Source organism: Macrotis lagotis, chromosome 1 (genome assembly GCF_037893015.1).
Source record: "Macrotis lagotis isolate mMagLag1 chromosome 1, bilby.v1.9.chrom.fasta, whole genome shotgun sequence".
NCBI lineage: Eukaryota > Metazoa > Chordata > Mammalia > Peramelemorphia > Peramelidae > Macrotis > Macrotis lagotis.
Genome location: NC_133658.1, coordinates 410,115,325 through 410,128,907, shown reverse-complemented (window position 1 = coordinate 410,128,907; position 13,583 = coordinate 410,115,325). Strand labels below are relative to the sequence as shown.

The 13,583-nt window shown below is 34.7% G+C and overlaps 1 protein-coding gene across 3 annotated transcripts in view; it reads left to right on the top strand.

Annotated features, from left to right (window-relative positions):
* The window catches only part of NDFIP1 (Nedd4 family interacting protein 1), a 57,906-nt gene that overhangs the window by 15,988 nt on the left and 28,335 nt on the right, over positions 1 to 13,583 (top strand). Inside the window, exons 1-3 of one of the 3 annotated variants that reach the window (XM_074212722.1) lie at positions 11,380 to 11,579; positions 12,387 to 12,453; positions 12,552 to 12,682. In XM_074212722.1, coding sequence (XP_074068823.1) covers positions 11,574 to 11,579; positions 12,387 to 12,453; positions 12,552 to 12,682 — 204 coding nt within the window. In that variant the 5' untranslated portion in view covers positions 11,380 to 11,573. Of the gene's footprint in view, positions 1 to 7,984; positions 8,073 to 11,379; positions 11,580 to 11,599; positions 11,636 to 12,386; positions 12,454 to 12,551; positions 12,683 to 13,583 lie in introns of those variants that run through there. The other 2 variants (XM_074212721.1, XM_074212720.1) reach the window with 2 other exon arrangements.

The following is a 13,583-nucleotide window of genomic DNA, read 5'->3' as shown; positions in this document are numbered from 1 at the left end:
TCTTTTTAAGAAGCCTTTGTATCTTTCAAAACTTTGCTCACTTCCTACTATGTGAAGCTTTTTTTTAATCCATCTAGGTGCTAGTATATATCCCCCTAAAAAACAAGCAAACAAAAAAAAATCCCTTGACCTTATTATATATCTGTATATACTTATTTATCTGTATATACTTATTGATGTACATGGCATCATCTCCTTGCCCAGCTTATTCAATGTTAGCTTTTTGAGATAAGAACTGTTTTATTTTTGTCATTTTATCCCCCAAATTTGAGTTTGTTTCCATATTTTAATATGTATAACTTTTCATTGAAAATGAAAATTTATATAATCTAAAAAAATAGTTTTAAAGAATTTTTCTTAAAACTTATCTTCTAAGGGGCAGCTGGGTGGCACAGTGGATAGAGCACCGGCCTTGGAGTCAGGAGTACCTGGGTTCAAATCCGGTCTCAGACACTTAAATTACCTAGCTGTGTGGCCTTGGGCAAGCCACTTAACCCCATTTACCTTGCAAAAAAAAAACTTATCTTCTAAAAACCCAATCTTTCCTTCCTTCCAAATGAAATTAAAGGGGAAAAAAGACTATCTCAACTGAAAAATATTGACCAATGATAGACTAAGTGAAAAATGATATATAAACCCTTACCTATTTATTAATGAGCACTTAAATTTTGGTGATGAATTCAGAGTGTATCTTTGTGCTAAACCTGCAAGTAAAATTTTGTTTCATTTGTACTAATTGGAAATTAGCTTGTTAAGAGTTTTTAATACAATTTAATATTTCCATGTAGAAAAAGTATAGAAAAGAAGTATATTTAGTAAGGATAGTATGGTTTATTTTTAGATCTTCCCCTACCCCCTCCCTTTCATCTATCAAACTTAAAAAGAAAATTTTTTTCCCCTTTCTTTAAAATTGTTTTCCTTGATCTGTAGTTTTCATTTGTATACCTCAAAAATTTTTACGTGTGGGTGTTCTTGTGTTGAAAACTACAAATAATCCTTTTCATTCAGATTAGTAGATTCTATTGACATAGAGGGTGTTTAAAGTAAGCTCATCAACAACTTTTAATAATTGTACACCTTTCATTTAGCATGTGAAATGTACCTCTGAGAATCATTTAAAATTTCAAGACCAATAACTTAATTACCTTGGGAGGTTCAGACTTTTTTTTAGGAATTCTAATGAGATAAAAATTGTAATTATTAGAGAGTGTTAAGTTTACCTGGGTCAACTGTGCTCATAACTTCTGTCAGGGTGTTCCCCCAAATTTTTACTCTACTTAATATTATCCATCTTGAAAGTTAATCCTTCCTTTTGTAATTTATTGTTCCATTTCTCATCCTTTTTAAAAAATTAAATATAGTATATGGATATAGTATTTATATGTACAGTACTAAAATGAGACTGTTGTCAGAGATGAGAATACTCTGGAGTTCCGAACATGATTTCTTATTCTGTGTAGCTTAGGTGTCATCTTGTAATTCTTTAATATAAAAGATGCTGAAAGTCTTCCTTTAAGTCTTTTAACATTAAATGGGAATCACTAGAGCACACAGACTTTGTTTTTTCTCATTTTGAAATGTGACTAATCTGCCCCCTTTTCAGTCACACATTTCTTGGTTAACCAATTCTTTTAAGCAATATGCTGCAATCTGTGGCCACCACTTATCTCACCATTGCCCCTTTAGGTCACTTGGAGTTTTGAGTCCTTGGAAATCATTGTGTTCCATAACTTATAGTCCTTAAGCTGCATCCCAAGGATGCTGAAGTTAAAAAGATGAGGTTTTGTTTTAGGGAACAGCTTTCCAGTTGGAATACAGTTCATTTCCCTTGTGGCTTGCCCAAGGCCACACAGCTAGGTAATTATTAAGTGTCTGAGGCCTGATTTAAACTCAGGTACTCCTTGACTCCAGGGCTGGTGCTCTATCTACTGCACACCACCTAGCTGCCCCCATTTCCCTTCTTTTGATAGAATTCTGGGCCCTATCAATATAACCTTTGAGAACCTTTGGAAGGCACGCTCGATACTATGATGAGGCTGTAGAATGGACTTTTGTAGAGGAGTATATGAGATAGATTTATTTCTAAAACAGGAACTTTTTGAATCATCTGGTACAACCATTCATTTTTTAGGTAAAAAAAATGCGAGGCCCAGAAGGCTTAATTAAGTTGGTCAGTGTTTCATAAGTAGTAAAGTAGTGAGAAAGAATTTTAGCTGAAATAATTTGATCCTACATTTAATACTCTTTCCACAGAATCACTTTGTTTCTGTAAGGAGTAAAGAATTTGAAGGGGAAAGTTTTTAAAGAAACTTTTGTTTTAGTTGCTTTGAAAAGGCCTCTTCCTCTCCATAGAATGCTAGTTTGGGTAATCATTGTGAACTAGTGAAAGGAACATTAAAGTAGGTGGAGCTCCTGCAATTGGGAGTAGAGCCATAGTCATTTTTTCCTTTTCAGCTATAACAGTATAAAGCAAAATGTTACATTTCATGTGTCGCCCAGTAACTAATCTGCAAGTTGTTTTTTTCTTTTAGATGTTTCAGTTAATTTAAATTCATTAATAAGCTGCATAATATTAAGAACTTGCTGCCTCATCTACACTATTGCAGAACAAGGTTTCTATGTCTGCTTTTAAAAAAATTGAAGATGACTTTGCTACACATTCTGCTTTTTGGAAAAATTCACTGATAAGAGTATGTGGTTTCTTGGAAATGAAGTGTGTGCCTATTGGGAATATCAGCATATATTCCAGTTAAACACTAGAGAAAAAAGTTTCTCATAGTCAATACCCCTTCCCTACCCTTTTTTTTACATAAAAAAGGTGATGAGTTAATTTTTGTTTACATATGTATAATTAATGCAAAAAGTATTATGTCATTCTTCATTGAATAGAAAAGCAATGTGGTATTAGTGCTTAGAGTGCTGAATTGGAGGCCAGAAAACTGTGATCCTAATCTTTGTGGACTTTATATTCAAGGTTTCTTGGCTCTCAATCTGTAATTTTATGAATAGTGGCATTTCTAAAATAACATTTAATAGGTAACTTACTGAAATAATTAGTTTTCAGCCCTTAAATTTATAATAATAATAATATTAAAGTTATCATTATGGTAAAAAAAATTTAAATCAATAAAAGTGAAAAGAATCCTTTAGTAATTTTAGGGATAGAGTAATAACCTGTAAAACATGCCTAAAGATTTTGAAGTCTTGGCTTCAAAGAAGTTGAAGACTTTAAAGGGATAAGTGTTTTCATGTTTTCTATTTCTGCCAAATTCAATACCATAGAAAAGAGCTACAATGTAGGAAGAATATCAGTAGAGAATTGCCCAATAATTCACAAGAGACAACTCTCATGCAGGCTCTTTCCTTAAACTCTTTGCTTTCCTGGGACTTGTTTTTTAAACCTAGAGTTTGAAGTGTTGTCTAGGACTATGGACATTCGGCATTTTCTCATTGCAGAATCCAATTAAGATAAATATTTTCATTTTTATATGAAGGTTTGAGTCTTTGTAGTCTATATGAAGTTATTTGACATAGAGATATTCTTAAGTGTTTTATAAAATTGGTTTTTAGTAATGTAAATAATTTAAGGGTGTATCTTGACTCAAGTTTAATTAGACATGGGATCCCTGGAGTAGTAGTACCTACCAACAACTGATCCTACAACCTAGCCCTTGCCACCATTATACATGGAAGCAATTCTTGTGGTTCAGGGGCAGCATTCCGCCCCCCCCCAAACCTCTGCCAGAGGACAGAGGTAGCCCCAAGCTGAATCTTTAGTATCATCTTGGGATGTTCCTGCAGATTAGGTCTTGTGCAGCCTGAGCTGACCCAGAAAAGAAGGTTCTTGCTATCAAAACCCTTGGCATAGTCAGATGGTTCAGCCTTAGAAAGGGTTATCATTTTACAATGGAAATGGCATTAAAGAACAAACATTACTGTTCTGTTTTGCTACTATGCTCTAAGGACCATGGGACTTTTCCATCTCATTTTCTCACCAGCAGCTGAAACCTTCCACATAAGGTTCTCTCTCCCCTTAAAATGTGAGCTCTGGAGAGCAGGGACCCTCTTACTTTTTCTATTTGTATCTCCAGTGCTATGCACAAAACAAACATTTAATACTTCATTCATTAAAATGTTTCTAGTTGTATAGTTATTTGGTTTGACGTTATTATAAAAATTAAATAAGAATTTGAAATTGAAAGTTTGGTAATACCATTTAGCATATTTGCATCTTGTTTTAACTAACAGAGTAATAGTAAATGGAGGATTGAAGTCATCTTTAGTTAAGTAGGTTTAGATTTTCTTACTATATTTAAACTTTAGATTGTATTGTTTTTCTGTAACAGTTCAAGGTAGAATGAAAATACATGTCACTTCTTAAGACTGGAGAACCTGGTCAGTACTTCCACCGCTGCCTCCATCTCCTCTGACTCCTCTGTCTTCTCCTCCTCCTCCTCTTCCTCACCATCACCACCATCATCTTCCTCCTGCTCCTGCACCCCCACCCCCACCCAGTTCCCTTGGAATGGACCCTCCTGGTGCCTCTTTTATGAAGTGGTGGCTGAGGAGACCCACAGATTCACCATGTCTGATGAAAAGCAAAAGGATGTTTGTAATGTAATGTAATCCACATTAATTTGAAGGTGGCAGGGCAAGATGGTTTAGTGGTACAATTTAAGATTAAGAAGCACACACCACTTAGTAAACTAATGAAAGCCTATTGTGAAGGACAGGGTTTGTCAATGAGACAGATAAAATTCTGATTTGATGAGCAACCAACCAATGAAACAGACACACCTGCACAGTTGGAAATGGAGGATGAAGATACATTTGATGTATTCCAGCAGCAGACAGGAGTAGTTTACTAAAAAGAGAACCTGCAACTCTATTCCAGAACTGTGCTTCCAAGGAAAACAATATATTCACAATTAGAAAACCCAGATTTGGTTAATCCATATCCTCACTACTACAATATAGTTTTCTCTCTTCTTTGGTTCCTTTCCCCCATTCCTTTATTGTACATAAAGTAACTGGTGTATGTGCACAGGCATGATGTGTACTTTTTTTTTGAACTAAATGGCTGATGGTATGTTTTGATCAACATCAAATGGAGATGGGGAAGGGAAATACAATATACCTTTTCTCCATTAGTGGCATGCTTATTTAACTTTTATCTTTATATTCCAGTAAGTTATTTTGCTCTCACTGTTTAGCAACAAAAAAACCCCCACAAAAAATCCCTGCATACCTTGTTTGATTGAATAATTTCAATGTTTTTCTTTTATCATTGTAAAACCAAGGATGATTTTCTAACTTCTTTGAATGTAACTGTTACATGTAGGAGAATAGTAGCTGAACTGTGTTTGTAAATGGAGTTCATTCAGTGGGGAGCCCCTGCTTCCATTGAAATCAGAGGTGTGGAAGAAAAAAAATCAGGTGTGGGGAGGGTGGCAAGGTGGCGCAGTGGATAGAGCACTGGCCCTGGAGTCAGGAGTTCCTGAGTTCAAATTCCGCCTCAGACACTTAATAGTTACCTAGCTGTGTGGCCTTGGGCAAGCCACTTAACCCCATTTGCCTAGCAAAAACCAAAAAAAAAAAAAAATCAGAGGAGTGAACCCTCAAAATGTCATTAAAGTCAGGATTAAATCATTTTCTCTTTAAATGGAGTTAAATATGTTCAGTGGTCTCAGATTGCATTCTTCACATCAGCGAATTCATAAGTTAGTACTATTGGAGAAGAGGAAAACTGAAGGGATGGCCCAGGTAGTGTTATTAATTGGAAAAGCTGAAAATTCATTTTTCTTAATCTCAGAAGGTACTACTCATTAACAAAGAACCCATCAATAGAAGAATAACCTTTTTTTGTCCTTCATTCTTATTTATTTATTGTTTTGTTTTGTTTTTTAGGTTTTTGCAAGGCAAATGGGGTTAAGTGGCTTGCCCAAGGCCACACAGCTAGGTAATAAGTAAGTTTCTAAGACTGAATTTGAACCCAGGTACTCCTGACTCCAAGGCTGGTGCTTTATCCTCTACACCACCTAGCTGCCCCGTTATTTATTTATTTATAAATTTATTTTTATTAATGATATTATTTGAATTTTACAATCTCCCCCAGTCTTACTCTTCCCCCCCCCCCCCCCCCCCCCCCCCCCCCGCCACGGAAAGCAATCTGTCCGTCTTTATTTTGTTTCCATGTTGTACCTAGATCCAAATTGGGTGTCATGAGAGAGAAATCATATCCTTAAAGAAGAGATAAGAAGTCTAAGAGGTAACAAGATCAGACAATAAGATATCTGTTTTTTTCCTAAATTAAAGGGATTAGTCCTTGAACTTTGTTCAAACTCCACAGCTCTTTATCTGGACAGATGGCACTCTCCTTTGCAGACAGCCCAAAATTGTTCCCAACCATTGCACTGATGGAATGAGCAAGTCCTTCAAGCTTGAACATCACTCCCATGTTGCTGTTAGGTTATACAGTGTTTTTCTAGTTCTGCTCATCTCACTCAGCATCAGTTCATGCAAATCCCTCTAGGCTTCCCTGAAATCCCGTCCCTCCTGGTTTCTAATAAAACAATAGTGTTCCATGACATACATATATCACAGTTTGCTAAGCCATTCCCCAATTGAAGGACATTTACTTGATTTCCAATTCTTTGCCACCACAAACAGGGCTGCTATAAATATTTTTGTACAAGTGATGTTTTTACCCTTTTTCTTCATCTCTTCAGGGTATAGACCCAGTAGTGGTATTGCTGGGTCAAAGGGTATGCACATTTTTGTTGCCTAGTTTAGGCACAGTTCCAGACTGCTCTCCAGAAAGGTTGGATGAGTTCACAGCTCCACCAACAGTGTAATAGGGTCTCCGATTTCCCACAACTCTTCCAACAATGATCATTATCCTTTCTGGTCATATTGGCCAATCTGAGAGGTGTGGGGTGGTACCTCAGAGAAGCTTTAATTTGCATTTCTCTAATAATTAATGAATTAGAGCATTTTTTCATATGGCTATGGATTGCTCTGATCTCCTCATCTGTAAATTGCCTTTGCATATCCTTTGACCATTTGTCAATTGGGGAATGGCTTTTTGTTTTAAAAATATGACTCAGTTCTCTATATATTTTAGAAATGAGTCCTTTGTCAGAATCATTAGTTGTAAAGATTGTTTCCCAATTTACTACATTTCTTTTGATCTTGGTTACATTGGTTTTATCTGTGCAAAAGCTTTTTAATTTAATGTAATCAAAATCATCTAATTGGTTTTTGGTGATGTTTTCCAACTCTTCCTTAGTCATAAACTGCTCCCCTTTTCATAGATCTGACAGGTAAACTAGTCCTTGAGAAGAATAACCTTTTTGAAATGTGTGCTAAAAAATTGGAGAGGCAATGTGTTGTAGGGGATAACTCTGATTTTGGTTGGGCTCCCAGCCAGTGGGAACCCACCCACACCTGGGTTCCAGGAATGATAGTGCTTATTATATTCCAGGAACTGAGCAGTGTGCTTTATAATTATTATCTCATTAGATCCAAATAGGATATGTGTGCTATTGTCTCACAGGAAAATATTATGTGTATTCACATATAAAGTAAATGTCTGAGGCTGGATTTAAGCACAAGTATTTCAGACTCCAGGACTACTCAAAAGAATTGAGTATTTTGAACAACTTAATCTCGCTGCCAGGTGCCTATGAGGAGCTTTCATAGGTGGAATTAGGAGATTATATCATTTGTCAAATCTAGCAGAATGCCTAAGCTATTTGTAATCATTAATACATTGAATATTTTAAACATGAAAAATTGGTCTGGTGAACTTGAGTTGGGAAATATCCAAGCAGAATGGTTTGCAAATTGTCTTATTTTCCTTAATTAGGTTTTCTACTGAGAATGAACTATTTATTTAACAAACATTTAAACACAGTGGATATAGCACTGTCATTATATTGGAGACTTTGAATTATTGTGTTTTTAAAATAGAATTTATTTTCAGTTGCAGAATGAGGAAGAGTCTGGAGAACCTGAGCGAGTTGTCAGTGATGCTCCTCCCCCATACAGCAGCATCTCTGCAGAGAGTGCAGGTAAGTGGAAAAGGACTGGACTGCCTTCCTCTTTCCACTCCCTAGGGAATTTTCTTTTTCTAATATCTTTTACAAATGATTGTCTTATCTTTTTTAGCAGACCTAATTTTTGTTTTGTTTATGATCTGAAGAGTGCAATTTTCCATTAAATAACCTTATTGTACTTTGGCTTAGAGAAATGCCTAAAAATTAAATTTTACAGGATTAGAGTCATACCTTGAATCTGATAATTGATTCTCTAGTCCAATATTTACCTATATTTATCCTTTAGAAATTTTGGAATGTTTGATCATGATTTCTTTTATTCTATACCCTAGAGTAGTAGCTTCAAACTCAAAGGATGCTTACAGGCTGCATATTGTTTTAGAGAACCAGAAATTAATATGATCTATGTTGAATTTTATTTATTTTTGTTAAACATATTCTAATTACATCTTAATGTGGCATCACCAAGGAGTTTTGCAGAACATCTCTGCCCTAGAAGATCTAATTCTAACTATACCAAGAAGTTATTTAAAATGCTTTCCTTCCATCTATCACCTCCAGGGAATTATTCATTAGCAATAAACTTTATTTTTTTCTCAGGTACAATATTTTTTTTTTTTAAGAGTTGGAGAGGATATTATAGAAACACTTTAAAAGATTTTTGGGTTTTTTTGCCATGGCAAAGAATTGGAAACTGAGAGAATGTCCATCATTTGGAAGAGCTGGAACAAGTTATGATATGTCAATGGTGCAAAATTGTTGTGCTTTAAGAAATGGTGAAGGTGATGATTTCAAAGAAACCTTTCAAGAATTGCATGAAATAAAACAGAGTGAAATGAGAAGAACCAGAACTATGCAATAATTGTAATAGTATAAAGTCAAACCACTTATTAAAGACTTAACAACTCTGAATGGCTAACTGATTCCCAAGAAATTATTATAAAATATATTACCATCCTCCTGACTGAGGGTCAGTGAACTCAGTAATGAATGAGACACAGATTTAAACAGGGCTGATGCAAGAATTTGTTTTGTTTTGATTAAATAAGGGTTTTGTTTTTAATTTTCCTTTTCAAGAGAGGAGAAAAGAAGTAAGAGGGGACAGAGCAGATTTTTATTAATTGAAAAAAATTAGTTTAAAAAATAATTGAAGGGGAACTTAGGTTTGTAAGTTCTTCAGGAGGTAAAGAGGGGGAGAGAATTGGAAGGGATTTGAGATAATAAATATGCTTAAAACATAGAAATGAAGACCTAAAAAAGGCTCAGAATATGAATTTCAGAGATAAAGTGACTAAATAGTGACAGGACCAACATTATTTTACATGAAAGCATCTTCAGTAGCATACTGCCTTAAAATAATCTTTCCTTATTATCTCTTAGACATTTGAGTCCATATTTTAACATAATTCATAAAGATTCATTTTTTTAAGAAAGATTTTTTTTAATTTAAATTTATTTTTATTAAAGATATTATTTGAGTTTTACATTTTTCCCCCATCTTGCTCCCCCCCCCCCCCCCCCCCACAGAATGCACTCTGTCTGTCTTTACTTTGTTTCCATGTTGTACCTTGATCCAAATTGGGTGTGATGAGAGAGAAATCATATCCTCAAAGAGAAGTCTAAGAGGTAACAAGATCAGACAATAAGCTATCTGTTTGTTTGTTTTTTTCTAAATTAAAGGGAATAGTCCTTGCACTTTGTTCAAACTCCACAGCTCCTTATCTGGATACAGATGGCAACTCTCCTTTGCAGACAGCCCAAAATTGTTCCCAACCATTGCACTGATGGAATGAGCAAGTCCTTCAAGCTTGAACATCACTCCCATGTTGCTGTTAGGTTATACAGTGTTTTTCTAGTTCTGCTCATCTCACTCAGCATCAGTTCATGCAAATCCCTCTAGGCTTCCCTGAAATCCCGTCCCTCCTGGTTTCTAATAAAACAATAGTGTTCCATGACATACATATATCACAGTTTGCTAAGCCATTCCCCAATTGAAGGACATTTACTTGATTTCCAATTCTTTGCCACCACAAACAGGGCTGCTATAAATATTTTTGTACAAGTGATGTTTTTACCCTTTTTCTTCATCTCTTCAGGGTATAGACCCAGTAGTGGTATTGCTGGGTCAAAGGGTATGCACATTTTTGTTGCCTAGTTTAGGCACAGTTCCAGACTGCTCTCCAGAAAGGTTGGATGAGTTCACAGCTCCACCAACAGTGTAATAGGGTCTCCGATTTCCCACAACTCTTCCAACAATGATCATTATCCTTTCTGGTCATATTGGCCAATCTGAGAGGTGTGGGGTGGTACCTCAGAGAAGCTTTAATTTGCATTTCTCTAATAATTAATGAATTAGAGCATTTTTTCATATGGCTATGGATTGCTCTGATCTCCTCATCTGTAAATTGCCTTTGCATATCCTTTGACCATTTGTCAATTGGGGAATGGCTTTTTGTTTTAAAAATATGACTCAGTTCTCTATATATTTTAGAAATGAGTCCTTTGTCAGAATCATTAGTTGTAAAGATTGTTTCCCAATTTACTACATTTCTTTTGATCTTGGTTACATTGGTTTTATCTGTGCAAAAGCTTTTTAATTTAATGTAATCAAAATCATCTAATTGGTTTTTGGTGATGTTTTCCAACTCTTCCTTAGTCATAAACTGCTCCCCTTTTCATAGATCTTACAGGTAAACTAGTCCTTGATCTTCTAATTTGCTTATAGTATTGTTTTTTATGTGTAAATGGTGTAACCATTTGGATCTTACCTTGGTAAAGGGTGTGAGGTGTTGGTCTAATCTAAGTTTCTTCCGTACTAACTTCCAATTATCCCATCAGTTTTTATCAAAGAGGGAGTTTTTATCCCAGTTGATTAGATAAGTGCCTTCCACCCCACCTTTTACTATACACTAGGATTGTGTGTTTTATGTGAAGTATTTCTTGAAGTTGTTTTTATCACTGTGTAAGTAGATGACCAGGTACTAATCCTCATATCCATTTCTAAGTCCTGGTTCCTCCTGTCTTTTTCCCTGTGACAATTAACTATCTCAGTAACTGAGAAAATTCAACTGCCTTCATTTTTGAATTGGGGTGTTGACTGATGTGGAATTAGGGGTGAAGAAAAATTTTTAAGTAGTGCTTTTTTGACTATCATTAAATTTCTATTTGTTAGGAGAGGCAGAGCCAATTGAGGCTGTTTACAAAGGAACCCAAAAAGGACTATGCTCTTTTTTTTCCCCTTTGGTCTGTAACTTCAAACAGTACCAGGAAAATTTTCAGTTGGTTAATGAACAACTGGATTTATATTTCAGAGAGTGAAAGTCTTTATCTTGACTATCAGAGTCTTTGTGGAGGATGAAGTGTTCTGGACAACTGAATTTTGTTATAGATTAAAATTTATTCCTTTAAGAACTAATAATATTTTAAAAATTTAACTTTTGGGGGGAAATCTTTCTAAAAATGTAGAGTTATAGTGAATGTTTTTTCATCTTTTCTTGATAACTTAGGCCTTTTGTTATGAATGTAAGTTAGTGGCTTCTGCTATAATGCAGTGAGACATGCCCTCATTTATATTTGAGGTGTGAAGGACTTTTTACCAGTAAAATACTTCAAAATTATTCTATTTTTTTGAGTTCTTGGCTCTAGTATATGGACCTTGAGATGTTGTTGGCTAGTTGTTTAGTGATATCTTTTGTTTTGAGCAGTGACATTTATTTGATAAATGTTGATGGGTTAAATGTGCAGTAAAATTTAAAGTAATATGAAGCATTTTAGTTAAGTGTGTTAAAAAATAGATTTCATAACTTATAATTGGGGAGCAGATTTTCATAAAGGCTTTTTAATTTTTTTTCAGATCTTAGAGAAACTTAATTTATCATTAAGACATCAAGCAATTTTTGGTTATTGATTTGGCATTTTATTTTAAATAGGTATACTTTTGTAGGGGAATTTCATTGAGCTTGGCATAACTTCTTAAACATTTATTATATATAAACATGTTAAATAGTATATTTTAAACATGTTTGTTCTTAGCACTCTATGTACTAGGATAACTTTAGATTAATTTATAAACATAAATTTTAAGTATATTCTCTTATGGTTTGTCTTCAGGTAGAAAAGAATAATTGTTTATAAAAATACAGTTAGTTTTAAAATGTCAGTACAAATGTGGAAAGATTTAACTGATCTAAATATATGGCAGTGAAACGATCATCTTAAATTCAAAATTTGTTTCTGATAATCTACATAGAAATCATTTAAAAATCATTTATTGAGAGAATGCATAGCATAAGATAACTTTTTCTGTTGTTGGGTTTTTTTTTTTACAAGGCAAACAGGGTGAAGTGGCTTGCCCAAGGCCACACTATTAAATGTCTGAGACTGGATTTGAACCCAGGTACTCCTGACTCCAGGGCCGGTGCTTTATCCACTACGCCACCTAGCCGCCCTGATATCTTTTTCTGAATGTGATTTTTTTTTTAACTTTCTCTACAGCATATTTTGACTACAAAGATGAATCTGGATTTCCCAAGCCCCCTTCTTACAATGTGGCTACCACATTGCCTACTTACGATGAAGCAGAAAGGACCAAAGCTGAAGCTACCATCCCCTTGGTTCCTGGAAGAGTGAGTATTGGGCATGATAGGATGATTGTGTAGGACTTTAATTTGTTTAGTTTTTTATTGGATATGAGAAAAGTGATTACTGAAAATAATAGTAATTTTAAAAGAATTATGTCCTTTTAAAAAGAATAAACTTTCATCTCTTGTTAATAATGATGAAGTAAAAAAAATGGAGAATCCAACAAGGAAAGTTAGAATTTTCATCATGAGGGAAGAACTGGCAACTGGGCTAGAAATGATAGGATCTTTGGAGGTTTATGATTAGTCCATCCTCTAGTTTGCAATAGAGAAGGAAAGATAAACTGAGTATAGTTTGACATGTACTCTAGATTTTGAGAAATCAGATTTCACAGGACATAGAAGAAAGATAGAGTCTAAAGTAGTAAGATTATTAGAAGTAGAAGTAGTAAATGCACAAGGGATATGGGAGATGCTTAGTGATGAAATTTGGAAGACACAAAGGGGAACAGTTTTCATTGAAGAGGAAAAATGGGACAAATCTAAAGAGCAGTCTCTTTAATAGAATAATACACAAGGTACTTGCCAACCAGTCTAAATTTAAAAACAAAATGTATAGAACAATGCAACATCTAGAAAAATGAAATATACATTAGATAGAAGAGGAGGTAACAGTATGAATATTAAAATGTGACCATGGTCTTGTAAAAATTGTGTTAGAGATGCTTAGTCTCAGAATGAGCCAAAGCCAGTAATGAAAACAAAGACAACCTAAAAGCCTCCTTCTCCTTCCTTCTTTATACTTCTTCCTCCTTCTTCCAGAGTTGCTTCAGGCTATTTTGTTGTTTGTTTTTTTCTGTCAGGGGGAACAGATTTTACACCGAAAATGATACAACAAAAGTGATCAACAAGGAACTGATGCCCAAAATAAAAAGAGAATCTAATT